Source organism: Syzygium oleosum, unplaced genomic scaffold (genome assembly GCF_021117445.2).
Source record: "Syzygium oleosum isolate NSW1041296 unplaced genomic scaffold, Sole_v2.1 Sole_v2.56, whole genome shotgun sequence".
In the NCBI taxonomy this organism is placed as follows: domain Eukaryota; kingdom Viridiplantae; phylum Streptophyta; class Magnoliopsida; order Myrtales; family Myrtaceae; genus Syzygium; species Syzygium oleosum.
In genome coordinates this window covers 424,571-441,818 of record NW_026607540.1, presented here as the reverse complement: position 1 = coordinate 441,818, position 17,248 = coordinate 424,571, and the positions used below count along the sequence as shown (strand labels likewise).

At 36.5% G+C, this 17,248-nt stretch overlaps 1 protein-coding gene and 1 long non-coding RNA gene across 2 annotated transcripts; both read left to right on the top strand.

Moving 5' to 3' along the window:
• The first annotated feature begins 3,129 nt into the window (after positions 1-3,129).
• On the top strand, positions 3,130-7,232 carry LOC115694521 (disease resistance protein RPV1-like). The gene is made up of 5 exons (XM_056307618.1): positions 3,130-3,688; positions 4,252-5,350; positions 5,441-5,719; positions 6,226-7,127; positions 7,217-7,232. Exons 1-5 carry the CDS (start codon positions 3,216-3,218, stop codon positions 7,230-7,232), a joined length of 2,769 nt encoding a protein of 922 aa, XP_056163593.1. The 5' UTR covers positions 3,130-3,215.
• Positions 7,233-8,751: 1,519 nt separating this feature from the next.
• On the top strand, positions 8,752-16,306 carry LOC130136959 (uncharacterized). Its single transcript, XR_008815636.1, has 7 exons — positions 8,752-8,910; positions 9,963-10,000; positions 10,143-10,209; positions 11,502-11,590; positions 13,694-13,797; positions 15,153-15,250; positions 16,075-16,306. It is a non-coding gene; the product is annotated as an uncharacterized LOC130136959 (long non-coding RNA).
• The last annotated feature ends 942 nt before the right edge of the window (positions 16,307-17,248 follow it).

Sequence of the window (17,248 nt, the reverse complement as noted above, 5' to 3'; positions counted from 1 at the left end):
TGTTGAAGCGACGGAATAATTGCAGTAGGGAAATGCATGCGCAAAAAGAGAGATTGAAAGGCGATCCCTAAACACCACACGACAATCCTTTCTACCAATCATTTTCATAAAAATTGGAGGAAAGTCAAAAGTTCATAGCACTTGATATTGAATACTCGCTTGGGTGGTTGATCACATGATGCTTTGAAAGCATCTAACTTTTTCTCACAAAACAAACTATTGTGGATGAGCTGTTGCTGGCTCATTTATCTAATAGATTGGTTAAAGCAGCATATCCATTTTTGGAGTATCAATATATGTCACTTTATGTAAGTCCGATTCATTTTTTTAACCATTAATTTTTTTATGATTGAGGATGACGAATTTATATATAAATGGTAGTAGAAACTATAAATTATCAACAATGTTGGTCCACATAATTCAACATAGGACATTATGTGCGATTAAAATTTTAATTATACCATTCACTATGTGTCTATATAACTTTTCTTATTTGTAATTTCAATCTCCGAAAGACTTGGGCTATGTGATAAACAAAATATAAACTATTTGGAAGCCACATATAGAGACAACTCTAGTGGGATTTTCTTTTTTACCAATAGCGAAATTTTCTCATATTGTATTTTTTATTATGCACAAAGCCTAAAACTTCACAAGATTTGAACAATAGTTTGTTTGCTTGATAATATACAATATGGGAATCTACAATGCTTCTTTTCAGGAGAATGCAAATCAATCACAGGAACGAAAAAATCCTTAAACAAAGAATATGACAACTATAATACGTAAGGAAGATATTTAAAAGATCTTTGAGAAATTTGATATGATTGTAAATCTTCTATATTATAATAAAAAGAATTTAGTGTAATTTTAAGTTCACACGACTTCCATATTTTAATTTTTAATATATAATCTAGATAATTTTGAAATGATGCAATAAAATATTTATTACTAAAAAATTAACACATAAATTAACCAAAGTTATCCTTCATATATTTTCTTATCTAAATAATTACTAAAATGACTTGCAAAATATCAGTGAGATGTTAATAATTTTCATTACGTTTTGAGAAATAACCGAAAAATCATTCGATTTCCGTGAATAGCATTGGTTTTGTAGCTAATATCAAATGATGCTGATGTGCGCAGACCAAGTTTATGTAAAACCTTCTTCGTTGGGAACAAAGTGGGTATAGGTAATGTCACAGAGTCATGTGGGCCATATAGATAAAAGACGGAGAAATAAACTAAAAGGCAGGGTTCTTCAATGGACACCAAAATCTAAAACCTCTGCCGGTAAGCATGAAGATGTTAGTTTCTTTTTTCCCCCCGTCTTGGAAGGCTGGCAGCTAGGCACCCGTTTAGTTAGTGAAAATCTTATGCATTTTAATTTATATTTCGAGAAATATGTTTAGTATATGTATCATACCTCAAATTCATACCGACATTATAGGGAATGATAGGCCTTCCCATAAAGTACTAAGCCTTTAACGTAAAAATATTTAAACCATTTTCAAAAGGAATTCACTTGCACTCTCAATTTACTAAAATTCATTTGGTAAATGTCATTCAAAGTCACCTCATATCACTCTCCACGTGCTCCCGTTTACTCTTTTCGTTCTTGTGACCTAGAATGGAAATAAAAGGGGAACGCACAATCGCAGCATAGCAAGTAATATTCAGCGTCATTTCTATGACGTTAAGTAACAAGTAATGCAGCCTTATAACTATGTACTGCCAATATGCATCATGAAAGTCATACCAACGGATATTCTCAAAAAACCTAATTTAAATTGTTCATGGGCTTATATGGTGTTTTATAAGCCTCCAAGGTAGCTATGATTACGATAAAAAAGTGAAAAAGGGTTAGACCTAACTACAGTCTATATCTTTCCCTTGTAGCTACGACACAACACAACTTTGAGTCGTGGATGCAGTAACTATGGTCTATTCCGACATCGGTTCATGCTTTGTTTTGGTTAAGAATAACATTTTACTATTAAATGAAGGCACTAATATATATATAATATTTTTTATTCCGGTAACTTGTCCGTGTCACCGAGCCATATTTTCCATTAGGAGTGCTTTGAAAAAAAGTTTTGACTTTTTTGGGCGTAAAACCATTTGAGTTCACAAAAAAGAAACTAGAAAAAATTTTGTGTGACAATCCTCAGCATGAAATATATATTTTGGTTTTTCATAAGGTAGTTCAAATGCTATTATAACACGGTTCAAATACTATTCAATTATTTTCTCATGAATGTTCACATATCCTAAATTTCCAGTAGGCTAATATTGCGTTTGTCTATACATACATGAGCTTCTAGATCCACCATTTCTCACAAGTTTGTCAGTCCAACGGCTTGTTGACGATCACGTTATTCGAGGTGGAGTAAATCCAAACCAAATCACATGTACGCACGAATGTTAAAAATGCTTCGCAATAAAGACTAGATGAGTACAAACAGGTGGCTCTTGATTAAAGAAAGATTCTTGGTTTCAAAACCCAATAACTTTGCACATGCTATCACCACAGATTTCATAGCGCCTTTTTTTTATAATGACAAGAAATCAATTAACTAATTAATTAGTGTCCAGTCCACGAAGCTGGTACGCGGTCTTCAGTCAAAATAAGTCCATATGTTCATACCTATTAAGTATCTTGGTCCATACTTAAGCACCATATTTTTCCAAAGTTCTACTATTATTAATAAGTCTAATATTTTTTTGCTGGTACACTTGATTCTGCGTGTAATTATATATCTCTTGAGTGGGCCATGAGGTAGATTATTATATAGCAAGGAAAACACAACTTCTCAGAGGTTGGGAATGAAAATTTCGAGGAAGCCAGCAAAGTTGTTTTTATCACCGAGCTCATGTTTTTCCAAAGTTGCTTGTCGGTTTGTGCAATGATCGAGTCCACTAGGACGAGCACTGATCTATAATATTCACTGCTTTCGTCGGCCATAGAGAAGCTTGTGTCCCTCTGACCATCCGAATAAAGCGGTGGTACGCGGTATTCGGTGAAAATAAGTCCATGTGTTCACACCTTTAGATGTCTCGGTCATAGTACTAAAAAAAAGTCATGCATCTCTATCCTCTTAGTATAAGAATAAATCAAGAAGAAGATCAAGTGGTAATGAACAAACTACCTAAAATCACTGTATCGGATCTTAAGCTAATAGTCGTTGCTGATTGGCGAACTCCATCATCCAATGGCTTCTTCATCGAAACCCAAAAGGATTTACGACGTCTTCTTGAGTTTCAGAGGTGCAGACTTGCGCAACAACTTTCTCAGTCATCTCTACAAATCTTTAGAGCAAAATGGAATATACACTTTTGTTGATAGCGAGGAGCTGAGGAAGGGAGACCAAATATCGCCAGTGCTTATGAAGGCCATCGAGCAATCATGCATTGCAATCATCGTTTTCTCGGAGGATTATGCTTCCTCGCGATGGTGCTTGGAAGAGGTGGCAAAGATTATGGAGTGCAAGGAACAAAAGGACCTCACTGTTCTACCAGTTTTTTATAAAGTGGATCCAAGAGAAGTGAGAAGGGGGAGAGAGAGTTATGGGAGAGCTCTAGCTAAGCATGAGTCCAAGTTCGGAAAGGATTCGGAGGAAGTGAAGAGATGGAAGAAAGCTCTTTTCAACGTGGGTAGCTTATCCGGATGGCATTTGAACGATGGGTAAGTTGAGTGGAGTTCATATTTTGCGCAAGAAACCAATCTTTACAAAGTATAAAGACTGTTTGTAAAAAAGAATAAATGAATCGACACACATGATGTCAACTATAATATGTTAATACTTGATCTACCAATGGATAAAATGTTAAGTAGTGTTATTGCACCTACCCCATTTCTTTGGAAGGAGTAAGAAAGCTCGCAAGGTCAGTTACAAGATAATTAGTGTGTATAGGCCATGTAAGGCAATGACACAGTGCTTTAGGGTATTTAATAGTTTTCAAAGTCCTAAATAGCTCTTTTTGATGAAGTGTATAGATATATCACATATAAAAGTCAAAAGCAAAACTAAGTAAATCGTCATATATAAATCAAAAGAGCATGAATCACTTGGATGACTAAAAGTTGAACCCCGGAATGGTTGTTTTGATTGGTGTGGAGCTCTTGGAGTTCTAATTCAACTAGGTGGATATATATATCTATAATCTGAAAATGTGATGCATTGCTTTATCATTATTAGCTTATGATTGCTCATATGATGCTCCAACTTCTTTTTCTGTTTTTGACAGAGATGAATCAAAGCTTATACAAAAAATTGTGAAGGAGATCTCTAATCACCTAGACCGAAAACCTTTGCATGTTGCTAAGCACCCGGTTGGGATAGATTCCCAAGTGATTAAGTTGAAATCGACGTTAAATCTGGAGTCTGATGATGGTATTCTCATGGCGGGATTATGGGGACAGGGAGGTATAGGGAAGACAAGTTTAGCAAAAGCTCTTTACAATGCTATATTTAGACAATTTGAGGGTTCATGTTTTCTGGCAAATGTTCGAGAAACTTCAAAAGGTAGCACGGGTCTAGTTAATTTGCAAGAAATATTACTAAAAGATATATTATTACTAAAAAAAAAATTACAAGTGTCCAACGTCGATGAAGGTATTAATATAATACAACACAGACTTGGTTGCAAGAAAGTTCTCCTCATCCTTGATGACGTCGATGACTTGCGTCAATTAAATGCTTTAGCAGGAGAAGGCAAGTGGTTTGGTAATGAGAGTAGGATCATTATTACCACAAGAGATAAACATTTGCTAACTTGTCACGGGATAAATCAAGATCATGTGTATGAAGTTGAAGCACTAGATGACAATCAAGCTCATGAGCTGCTTTGTAAGCATGCTTTTCAGAAGCACCAAATCAAAACAGATCTAGTGGATAGTGCTCTGAATTATTGTAAAGGCCTCCCTTTAGCGCTTGAGGTGTTGGGTTCCTTATTATGTGGTACATCGGAAGACATATGGGAAAGTACACTAATGAAACTTTCTAGGATTCCTAACAAAACCATTAATAATGTGCTCAAAATGAGTTACGATGGACTAGATGAAAATGAGAAAGAGATCTTTCTCCACATTGCTTGCTTCTTTAAGGGGCAGGAAAGAGAGTATACAAACAAGGTTCTCAACAGTTGCGATCTCCAGACAGCTGTAGGATTCGAAATTCTTATTAAGAGGTCCTTGATAAGAATTGAGACCAAAATCCTAGAAATGCATGACTTAATTCAATTGATGGGTATGGATATTGTGAAACAAGAATGTCGCGATGATCCCGGAAGACGCACTAGGCTATGGCTATATGATGATGTTGTTGATGTTTTGTCACGTGACATGGTAAGACCTGCGAACACGATCAAAATTGTGCTTCTTATCTTTGACTTTAATTACTAAAAATGCATAACCTAAATAATCTTGTATGTACAGGGAGATTGTGCTGTAAAAGCCATAGTGTTGGAGCTACCTGAGCCGACAGACATGTATATCGGTCCTGATGCTTTTACAAAAATGAGAAAATTGAGATTACTCATCATGCACAATGTGCATAATGCTTTCCAAGGTCCTTTATGTCTTTCTCATGAGCTTAGATGGTTTGAATGGCCTGGATGTGCTCCCTCCGTTCCAGAATTTTCCTCTGGTCGAAATAAATTAGTGGGATTTGATGTGAGCAAAAGCAGCATCACAGTAGTGCTAAAACAATTTACGGTGAGGATTTACCTACATAGACCTTTTTATTATTTATTTCATTTGTATGTGTATATGCTTGTTACGTGTACTTGTACACAAAAGGAAGTGGTATTCCTATGTTTTAGAAATCACTTCTCTATTTTCTTTCAAAATGACCCTAATAACTTGCTGTTTGAAATATTTTTACATGCATCAAAATTGGCATTTGAAAAATTAAGCTAAATAACTTTATTAGAAATATGTAATGGAAACATTTGTTGTTAAAATAGACGGAACGAAGGAACTTGTCGAAAGAGAAAAATATTTCAAAATTTGAAAGTTTTTATGAAGGTCATTGGATCATAAGAAAATTCAAATTTTAATTTTAATCACGTGAGAGATTAAATAGAATAACCAACTTCATGTATTTGTCCATGGGTATAATATCTGTGATATAAGTTATTGAGGATAATTGATGAAAGGAATAACAAAATATTAAAATCACTTTAAAATGTTTACCAAAGTTGGTTTTGCTGTTTTTGCAGGACTTCCCAAATATGAAGTACATGAATTTAAGTGAATGTGAGATGCTGATTAGTATGCCCGACCTCTCATGTGCTCCAAATCTCGAGGAATTGAATCTCGAGAATTGCAAAAATTTGGTAGAAGCACACGAGTCTATTGCATATCATGACAATTTACAGGTTTTGACTTTAAAGGGGTGCTCTGAACTTAGCGTTTTCCCAAATGAGCTCAAGTCGAGAAATCTTCGAGCTCTCCATCTTGCAAATTGCACAAAACTTGGAAGGTTCCCTGATATTCCACAAAAATTAGGCCTAAAAGAGCTTGCTTTACAAGGGACCGCTATTAGAGAACTTCCTACATCAATAGAAAATCTAGTCTCTTTGGAGAGAATGAATGTAGGTGATTGCAAGAACCTCGTAAGTCTTCCGTCTAGCATTTACAAGTTACAAAACATTGAAAAGTTGATTCTTGAGGGTTGCACAAAATTATTCGGGTTTCCAAAGTACGAGGATTTAGCTGATCCACACATGAAGACTGGACTTCCAAAGTTACTCTACTTGAACCTTAGGGGATGTAATCTGTCCGAAGTAAAATTTCTTGAGAATCTTTCATGTTTTCCCTTGTTGGATTGTTTAGTTCTGTCGGAGAACAAAATTACTAGCCTTCCCACATCCATCAATAAGCGTGATAGTTTGACCTTTTTGGAAGTTCAAGATTGCCATCAATTACAAGAGATTCTTGAGCTTCCACCATTTTTGGATTTTTTTAGGGCGGTTAATTGCGAATCTCTGCAAAAGATTGGAAAATTTACTTCATCTCATGATTTTGTCCGAAGAGTGTTTACCATGGATCATATTTTCTCACGTAACCAGGTTAGATTCTCTCTCTCTCTCTCTCTCTCTCATGCGCTCATTCATGTGGAGTATGTCTCTCTCTCTCTCTCTCTCTCATGCGCTCATTCATGTGGAGTATGTGCGTGCTGTAGTGTGTGCTTGTATATTGCAAAATCAGAAAACGCAAGATTTGAGGCTTAAGAAAAGGGCAGCTACCGTACTTTTATGGGAATGATTTCTATCGCATGAGACCTGTACATTAATGCAAGCATGGATCAGTGAATCTCTACTCATTTTAGAGCTCTAGTTCGAAATGGATTGCTTACTAAACTCCAATTGAATTCATTTATTTGGTTATGAATAACAAATTTGGGTACATTCTAACGGTTTTCTTAAAACAGAATAGTCGTGGTTTCTTTGCCTCGCTCCCTGGAGGAGATATGCCAAAGTGGGTCATCCCTGTTAAAGAGGATTTCATATCTTTCATGGCTTCAAAGGACTTGTATGACAAATTTCTTGGATTTGCTCTCTGTGCCGTTGTTAAAACTGATAACGAGACAAAGCAACACTCAGCTAAGATTACACTTAGTGTTAACGGCAAACGTCGGCTAACCATCGAAAATATTTTCGGATTGTTGGATTCGGATCATATCTGGTTTAGCTATATACCTTCTAAACCACGGGGAGTAGTCGATTTTGATCAAATTGAGGGGAGTTATGCACAATTTCACCTTGCAATATCCGGCAAAATCATAAAAAAGTTGGGATTCCGAATAATATGCAAGCAATTAGATGACGATTTAGAGGGTGTGCTTCAAGACAATCAGCTAATTGATCCAGCTTTCCTCTATGAAGTTAGTCATGACTCAACAGATTCAGAAGCTGAGAGTTCACTAGTTCAGACTGAAATAGATTTGCAGAAAGACTTGGAAGACTGTCAAATAAGCACCAAGAAGTATAGTCAAATAGCGCCAAAGAGAAATCATAATCCTATTCTCACTCAAGGCATACGAACCAAGACTATGTTGACTTCCAATTCGGTTGGTGGAGATGAGTACGGTGGCGTTGTTGGCTTACAGCTTTTGTTGTCAGAATGATGGAAACTTGCCAAGGAAGCAATTCGTAGGTCAGTAAAATCAGCTGATCTTGGTTAAAATGCCTTCTTTCTTCTTGTTCCTTCTTGTTTTCCTTTCTCAGAAAAACCGGTAACACGCTGTTAGTACCTACTTTTGCCCAAGTTAACTGTACATCCTAACTAAAATCCTGTTGTTCTTTCTTCTCTTTTGTCACTTTTCTTTGTATTTAGTTTTTCTCTCTTCTTTTGGGGGATCCTCTTTTCTCTGCCATGGGCAAACTTCGGACTCCACCGATGCCACTTTCAACGTCACGACTGCTCCTCTTCCATCCGACACCACCGAGCTCTGACGAATGTAAGATCGCCACCTGCCGATGGAGGCGATGAATAGAAGAAGAAGTTCGTCTCCCTAAAACAGAGTCTTTATCGAAGCCACGGCGACGGAGGCCGGCGAGCGGAGGCGACGGACTACCACCGCCGTCCGAATCAATGGATACTGATGACGTTGCTTCGGGTGAACCATTCTCTCCTGAGGTTTTGGGCTTTGTTCAGCATGCTATGGATCAGGTAAAGCCTGGCACATCCGAATTGTATTAGTTGATGTGATACTTGAGCTGGATTTTGAATTCGATTCGTTTGGTGCTACTATTGCGTGGGGACCCGATTAATGTGTCGTTCAATTTGTTTGAGAGATGTTGAACTAGTGTTTCTTTGTAAGATTTGTCTGTGGATGATTGGTAGTGAATTCATTGGTAATCGACGTTAGACGCTGCAAAATCTGTGACAATCTCTAGAAGGTATAGCTTTTCTTGAGAGAGAGAGAGAGAGAGAGAGAGAGAGAGAGAGATTTTGGGGGTGCTTTTGACATGTCTGGGAAATGTAGTATGTACCTATCATAAAGATGTGCAGCTGGTGACAGGTTTGCCAGGACAATTGAATTTTGAGAAACTTCGATCACTAGGATAGGACTCTTTGGCTAAGTTTTGTCAGGCACTTGAAGAGGCGAAACTATAGAGGGATGAAGAAGTTGCAGTGAGATGGCAAGCCACCACGAAGTATTGCTTGACAGTCGAGTCATTTTACCCCTTTTTGACTTTGGCAACTGGGGAGAAATAAAACCAATTCTAGTTAGGGCACGACAGTAATATGAACATCGGCTTGTGCCCATGGATAACTGGTTAGGTGGTTATTTACTCTCGCCCTGTGGACTGTTCATATGAAAAAGAAAAGAATCATGAGAAACACGGTGTTTGCATAAATTGTTCTGTTGAATAGAGACAAAAGCACACGAAGCTGATTGTCAATTCTGATTTCTGTGGCCTTTGCAACAGTTTAAAGTTCTCTTTTTATCCTTATGTTCCACAGCGTTTATGAAGGAAATTGAGCTACAAACTAAAACTCCCAGAAGCTTCTTGAATGTTTTAGTGGAACCTGATTAATGAAAGATAAACTTCTGAGGTACCAATAATAAGATGCACCGGAGTGAGCAACATGTAGTTTCTCAAATTTGCTGCTGTTTTTGCTTTGGTGTTCTTACAGCCATGTCAGTTTAAGTGTTAGGTGGGATTTGCATCTGAATTACAGGATGAGTATGTACTAATAATCATTACTTGGAAATTTGTGACCAGTATATTATACATGACCTGCAAGATCTTGATGATATAGCTATGAGACATGGATTCATTCCATTAGTAGCTGCATACTGATACTGAGATATTTCTACTGCTGGCAACTTGATGCTGATTTCCCCTTGAATTGCCTGTATGCACGTACGAGGGAAATTCAAACTCTTATACTCATATTTTTCCTCCGAACAAGTAACAAGACCAATTTGCTTTTCTGATAGAAGGCAAAGCTTGCTTTGGACAGCTTTGAAGTTCCAGTTGGGTAAGAAACAGATTTTCAGTAACCAGGTGCATCTCAGATATGCTACTACTTTATTTTCTAATTAAGATGATTAGTATTTTTAGTCCTAATTAATAAATGATTTCATGTTGTACTTTTTTTAAATTATACTTTGAATGAACAGCTGTGTGATTGTTGAGGAAGGGCATCTTATTGTGGCAGGAAGAAACAGGACTAATGAGACACAGAATGTATGTCTATCATTGCTTCTCCACCCCTTTATATAAATTTTGGCCGGCGGCACTTTGTTGTTGTTCTGAATTGATACCCTCACATTATCCACTCGTAGTTATTGTTGATCTTTTTTGTGTTTCTGCCTTAAATATTTCTATAATATATGATAAAATAGTATATCTGAACAAATCTGTTAAAAAGTGGAATTTTCTGTGCATTATTAGTCTGTAAATGGTTTTGTTCCCATTATTCTTTCATAAAATATGACTAAAGCTAACAATAGCAAGAATCTTGGTTTACTATGTACAATGTTTCATGTTTCTCATTTGCCACTGTGCTCTGTCTGAATTTTGGACCAAGAACAGTCAAAGAAAAAGGTTCAATGAGGAGAGAGAAAATTGGGGAATGACATTTATTTTTTTGAAAGATATAAAGCCGTTGCAAGCTGCTGGACCAGAATGTTGACTGCTCATGGATTGTGTTGTATTGCATGCTTGAATATGTCAATGAGTACTGATTGCCTAAAACAGATTATAAATTTATAGATTATTCTGAGTACATGTTTATTCTTTACATTACAGAAGAGTGAGTTGTTATCGTGGCTTCACCTCTCTTGATTAAAAAGATGTAGAGAGAGATGCAAAATTCTAAAGGTATGGGAAGCGAGTTAAGAGACTTTGCAAAATCTCAGGGATAGGGAGGATAACTGCAATTTCACATAAAATTTCAAAGAATATAACGCTTGAGTACTAGAAATTAGATCGAACACCTAATAGTAAGGAGAATGCTCTTCAAACAATGTCCACACCTTCACATTGAAGAGCAACAAGAGTTGTCCATGCTTCACGCATAAGATCCTCTCTTAGACTCTTAGTGTTGTGGGTATTTGAAGAAAGAACTGAAATTCCGGATAAGGTGTGTTGACGAATCTGTCTTAAAGACAGTGGTTCTTCCAATTGGAGTCATGATCTAATGCAATTGGCTCTGATGAAAATCCTGTCCCTACGATACAATGTACACACTGTAATTTTCCCCACTTAGTCTGCAGACCGAGCAAAGGCTGAACATAATTCAAGCCTTGAAAGTATAGTCAACATGGAGCAGATACGAAAGAGGCAATTTGAAGATGAAATAGATTTGGAATCAAATGTTAAGCAAGAGTAAAAAATAAATAAACGTGAAGGAGAAAACATTTTTCATGAAATGCATTTCCTAAGTTTATGTTGATACTACAATAAGAGCAACTTTCTCTCTACAAAGCTCCTAAGTTTGATATGCTTTCTTTATTTTTCTCCTTGCGCATTCCTAGGCAACAAGACATGTAGAAATGGAAGCACTTGACGTTCTTTTTGAATAGTGGCGGAGGACTAGATTTTCATCTGCAGAAGTTGCAGAGAGGTTTTCAGCATGCTCTCTTTATGTGACATGTGAACCATGCATAATGTGTGCAGCAGCATTATCGATCATTGATACATCTGTTGATCATACTGAAATAAAACTAAACTTTCATAAAATTTGATTAGTCATAAATGATTAGATGAATCTTAGCCATTTTTAGGTATAAAAATGGCTGTGCAAATGATAAATTTGGAGGCTATGGTTCAATACTGCCGATGCATTCAAGTAGCTCTGAGCTATCCATTAGGTCAGTTTCTGAACTTGCTTTTGTGCTGATTTGGTATCTACGTAGCTCCACTTTGAAATTGTGACATATGATATTTGACAACTAAAGCTTACCACAGGTTTGTGACTCCTTATGTTTATTACTGATGGATGTGGTTTCGTAGTAATTCTGCTTGTTGTCGCACTTTGAATATTAGGACACATAACAATGAAAACAAATGGAGGTTTATGGAAAATAATTTTTCACCTTTTCTGTCCTTTTCCAAGTCTAAATGGAAGAAAGTCGAGTTTCCTTTTTTTTTTTTTTAATTCTATGCGACTTGTTAGATATTTCCTTTTTTGTTTTGCCCTAAACATTTACTGTTCTGGGAAGTACTGCAAGTTAAGGTAACATTAGTTTGTTCTTTCCATTTCTCTTTCCCCCCCTGTTTCTTCATCTCATTTTCCTCGCTTTTTTCCATTGCAGTGAGATTCTTTGATGTCTTTAATGTTATCAAGTTTAAAGCGGGAAATATAGCATCTTCAAAGAAATATGATTGAGCTATGAGGAAATTATGCTTTTTGATATGTCATGGGCAATGTACTTAATAAAGAAATCTCTTTTTCTTGTTTATTAGTTGCAATTGTCTCCTCTTGCATACATGAGGGCATGTGCTTGGTAAATTGTGGTGTATGGCATGTATTTCCATTATGATTTTTCATCTGTCTAACGCTGCCATGATCTAACATTTCATGTTTCCTGAGATTGTCCAGAAGTCATCAATTTTTTACTCAGACTTTGTCGACATAAAAGCTAAAAACGTAATGAAATAAGATCTGTTTCATTGTGATTTGAGCAGTACATGGAGTAGCTAATGTAGATTACAGACAATGTCTTTCTGTTGAATTATCAGTTTTGAAAGAAGAAACTCAAGTACGGGGAGGAGGGGAGGGGGGGTGGGGTGGGGTGTTGGAGGAGCAAGAGTATGAGTAAAAAATTTTAGGGGGGAAAAAATAAGCCATGAAAATTTTAGAGCAAGAGATTGATACATATGCTGCTCTTGATAATCTGGTTATAAGGAAGAAGAAAGAGTAAGTATGAGTGAAAAATTTTAGGGGGAAAAAAATAAGCCATGAAAACTCTAACTTTTAAAGCAAGAAATTGATACTTATGCTGCTCTTAAGAGTCTGATTAGAAGTCAAAAGTATTGTGGGAAATATGAACTAGCTCATTGCCTTTCTGAATAGGACATCAAGCAAGAGGACGCATCTTTCAGATAAAGTACCACCTTGCTCAATTTCCACCGTGTGGAGCTCAAAAACTAGCCCTAATCATTGCATAGTTTCATGTTAGAGAGAATGAGACAGTTGTTATAACGGTGAGCATGGTTCATATGCAATGTTTGGAAGATGTAGCTAATTGAAACCGATCCTAGCCAGTATTAGTAGACAAGTCATTTGCAAATCTTCTCTCTATCAGATTCCCCATGCCAATATCTCTCTGAAGAGAACTTGCCATCCATGTTAAAAGCCCCGAAGTATCCCCTGTTTACAGCTATTGTTTGTCATAGGGTACACTTCAGAGATAATTTACTTGCCTGAAAACCTATTTCCTGGAGTACAGACATTTCTTAAAATTGATATTCTTAGGACCTAAGCGTAAACTTCCTACGTTGAGCACATTCCTTTATTGGTGAACTTGTTTTTGCCTAGATGGCACCTTCTTTTGCAAAGTGCTTTCATTAGTCTGCTAAATTATATCTTGCTTGATATTTGGACATGTTTTGCAAATGGAATCTGTCATTGGGTGGTTTTCACATAAATTTCATCTATGTTTCCCCTTTCATGTGTCTACCCGATTTATGAATGTTTCCAACTTTTTTCTTGTTTCTCTTGCAGTAATGGAAATTCTGGATCAAAGTGTTTCAAATGTTGTGGAGGTATAATGGCATCAGAAGCGATTTCTCTTCTTCAAGATTTTTATGAATGAGGAAACCCAGATGGTATGAACGACGATCAACCATTTTAACCAGATGAACTGTCTGTTCAAAAGAATGCTATAATCTTGTAGTTAGCAGCTATTTACATTGGATAACCTCAGGGAAATGATCGTTCTTTTTCAATGGACCCCTAATTAAATGCACTCTTTAAGAGGCCTTTATGAGCATAATAGAGCAATTCTACCTTACAAACCAAAGTTTACTTTATCAATCAATGAACTTGAGCATTATGCCTGCTAGCAACATCTCCCTGAAGGACCCCTCCGAATAAAGCTCTTTCAAAATCTAATGCTATGGTCTTTCTAGCACTCATCCCCATTCATATTGCTTGAGAAGAATTCAGGAAGCCTCATTTTAATTCTACTTTTCAATCAATTCTCTCAACCAGCTAGAGAGAACTGTAGCTGGGACTTTCCGTAATTTTGGAAATCTTGCTGAACAACTCTCTCTCTCTCTCTCTCTCTCGCGTCCATATGTAAATGGTTTTTTTCAGTAAAATATGTTGTTGTACCGTTGGTCTGGAGAATTATCTACCCAGATTCCAGGTAAATAAAACTGGCCCAGTGGAATTGTTTGTAATTATATAAAGGATAATAAAATTGGTAGCATAGAATTAGTGGGTCGTTGGCTGCATAAGAATCCATTCAGAAGTTTGACACATCAAGGATAAGGTGCACATCTTGAGATGGTGGGTACACTTGTCCAGACCGACACTAAGTATAGTTGCTTCAGTGGAGTGGCGTTCAGCCATGTAATGGTTGCTATGAATAGGCATAGAACTTGCCTAGTAAACAAAAAGGTAGAGTTTCAGAAACCCAGTCTTTTCTTTTGGCCAATTTTCAGATGCCCTGTTTATCAAATCTAGCTTTTCTCTAGACTGGGTATTCTTAGCCGGATTGCCATCTGAGAAATGAAACATCTTGTCCTTTGTTTAGAGATGAAGTTAGTTGATAATCTGTTGGTTAGACTCTGTTAGGAGAAGTATCTTCGTCCTTGATCCCTATCGTGAATTACTAAACCTATAGGGTTCTTGGTCGAGCAAATTCTCGAATTTGAGCTCTTCAGTTGCAAATATTTCAAGAGACTGATCAGATTATAACCTTTTCATGCTTCTGAGATAATTAGTAAGCTTTGGAGACTCATACATACAGAAAAGATGGCCTTGAAATAATTTGTCTACGCAATGATAAAATGAATTTCGTTTTCTTCTCTGTTTCATAGAACCCTGTAACATGACTATCATTTCTCTTCGCCATTTTTCCATCTTTTTCTATTTATTTGCTGTTTATGACATTGTGGAATTTATGATTTGTTTAAGTATTATAGATATATGCTGAATGCTAATATTTGGATTTCAGCTCCAAAGCCTCACAAGTCTCATGTTACTCAAGCTTCTCATTAGATCTGCATGCATTGATTCTTCCTGTTGAATCCTCTCATGGCTTTGCATGACTAGGTAAGACCTTTGGATTAGGATTATTGCTTCTCTGAACATCCTGGACATCATGTATGGTATTATGATGCAACTCTGCTGCATATTGAATGATTGTCAGTTACTTGTGCATAGAACAAGTGGGCTGCATGGTGTGACCTTCTAGAGTATAGCCTGTTAAAAGGGAATGGCACGGATTAGGGCACTGTGCAATTTTTCTTGCTGTGGCAGTAGGAAGTGATGCTCATGCTAAGATTAATAATACCTCTAGCTATAGATTTCCTTGTATCATAGTAGTCAATCACAACGAGGATGCTATAAAGGTCTTCAAGATGAAGTAAGACAACATCCTTGCTCTTCATTCTTAATTCTTGGTTTATTCTGAATATATTGCTCATTGTTCTTATTCCTGTTAGTTAATCTCTTCACTTGACTATAACCCAAGTCAAACTTGCTGTTGAAAGGTAGTTCTCATTCTTGAGGTGAACTCATCGCAAAATTACTTTTGAACTATAGTTTTCTGACTCTTTGTATTCTACATGTAAAGCGCAAATCTGGATGTGACATCTCATTGGTGCTGATTCTAGCATAATAAGATTCTCTCCCGTTTGTGTGTGATGTCAGAAACAACTAATTATTTTGTTTCGAGATCTTACAAAATTTAATAATTACAGTGCGTTCAGATAGCCCTTTAAGTATAGAGATCCGTGTCAATATTATTGATGATTATTCACATTCCTTTTCATGGCAAGAGGATGCAGTTAGACATTTAGCATCCCAAAAGTGTTCAAAATTCAGTGCACTCTTACTGACAATGCATGTGCCATTTACTGCTTTTCCAATCACAGAATTTCATCAAGGGACCCACGAAAGGAAGCGTGATACTTGTCCGGATCAATTTTTGCCCGGATGTTCATGTGCTTACTGAGGGTTGCAGCTGTGATCAGAAGTCCATTTCATGCTTTAACTTGATAATCAGATTGTTAAGATAATTTACGGCATAAACTGTGTAGGCATCACTTTTCTGATGCTAATTTTTGTCATCAACATATCCAATAATCGAGCTTATTTTTTGTTCTAGCTTTTTGAACTTTGAGTTATTCTTGATGTGTTATTGATGTGTCTGAGCTCAAGAGTTCTGAACTATATCATGTGTCATCCCTAATGATGATAAAGAGGTTAATGATTTGCATGTGTTTCATGTAGATTTCCTAGCAAATAATTGCAATGACTGGATTCAAGGTTTCTGCTTATACCGATTATTTCATAAATACTTGAATTTGTAATAATGATGAGTCAATTAATGTTTTGATCTTTGTTGGCTTTGCCTAGCATATTATTGTGAGGAAGTCTCAGTGATTTGATCGGTCACGTGGCGACCATGATTGGTTGAGATAGTCACGTGGTGGCTCGAAAAGTACATGAAAAACTCAATATTTTGCTCGGTCAAGGGGCAATTTGCAATTGCTTCTTCCCTATGTGTGCTTTCATTTACTGACGTGATCTCTTTTCTTCTGGTAATAAAATGTCGAAATTTGAGTGTTTTTTCTTTTTGCGAGTCATGATTATGTTCTTATCATTGTCTAGTAAAACGTAGAAAATACCAAACCATTTGCCCAAAAGACCACAGTCTAAAATAAATAGGAAAATGGTGATTTTGAACCATAATCCGTTAGGACTTTTTATCAATTTGTGGGGGTTCTTTTCTACGTTGAATATTAGTTCTATTCTATTAATTTCACGTCGTGATATGATCTGGGTCGTGGGAATTGCGATCTAGAAGTTTCAGAAATTTTTGGAATAAATTTTAGACCTAATAGACAAGCTTCAAATTGGATGTCGATTTCTGTTCATATGTCTATATTGGATTGATTATCATATTACCCACAGCGATGTCGGTCATTTTGTGCCTTTAATTTCGAATCAATTCCATTCGGGGCACCTACATGCATAGGTAAAACTCCTCGTAATTTTATCGAGTGTTAATGGTAAAAATTCCTCATAATTGGACCATCATTAGGC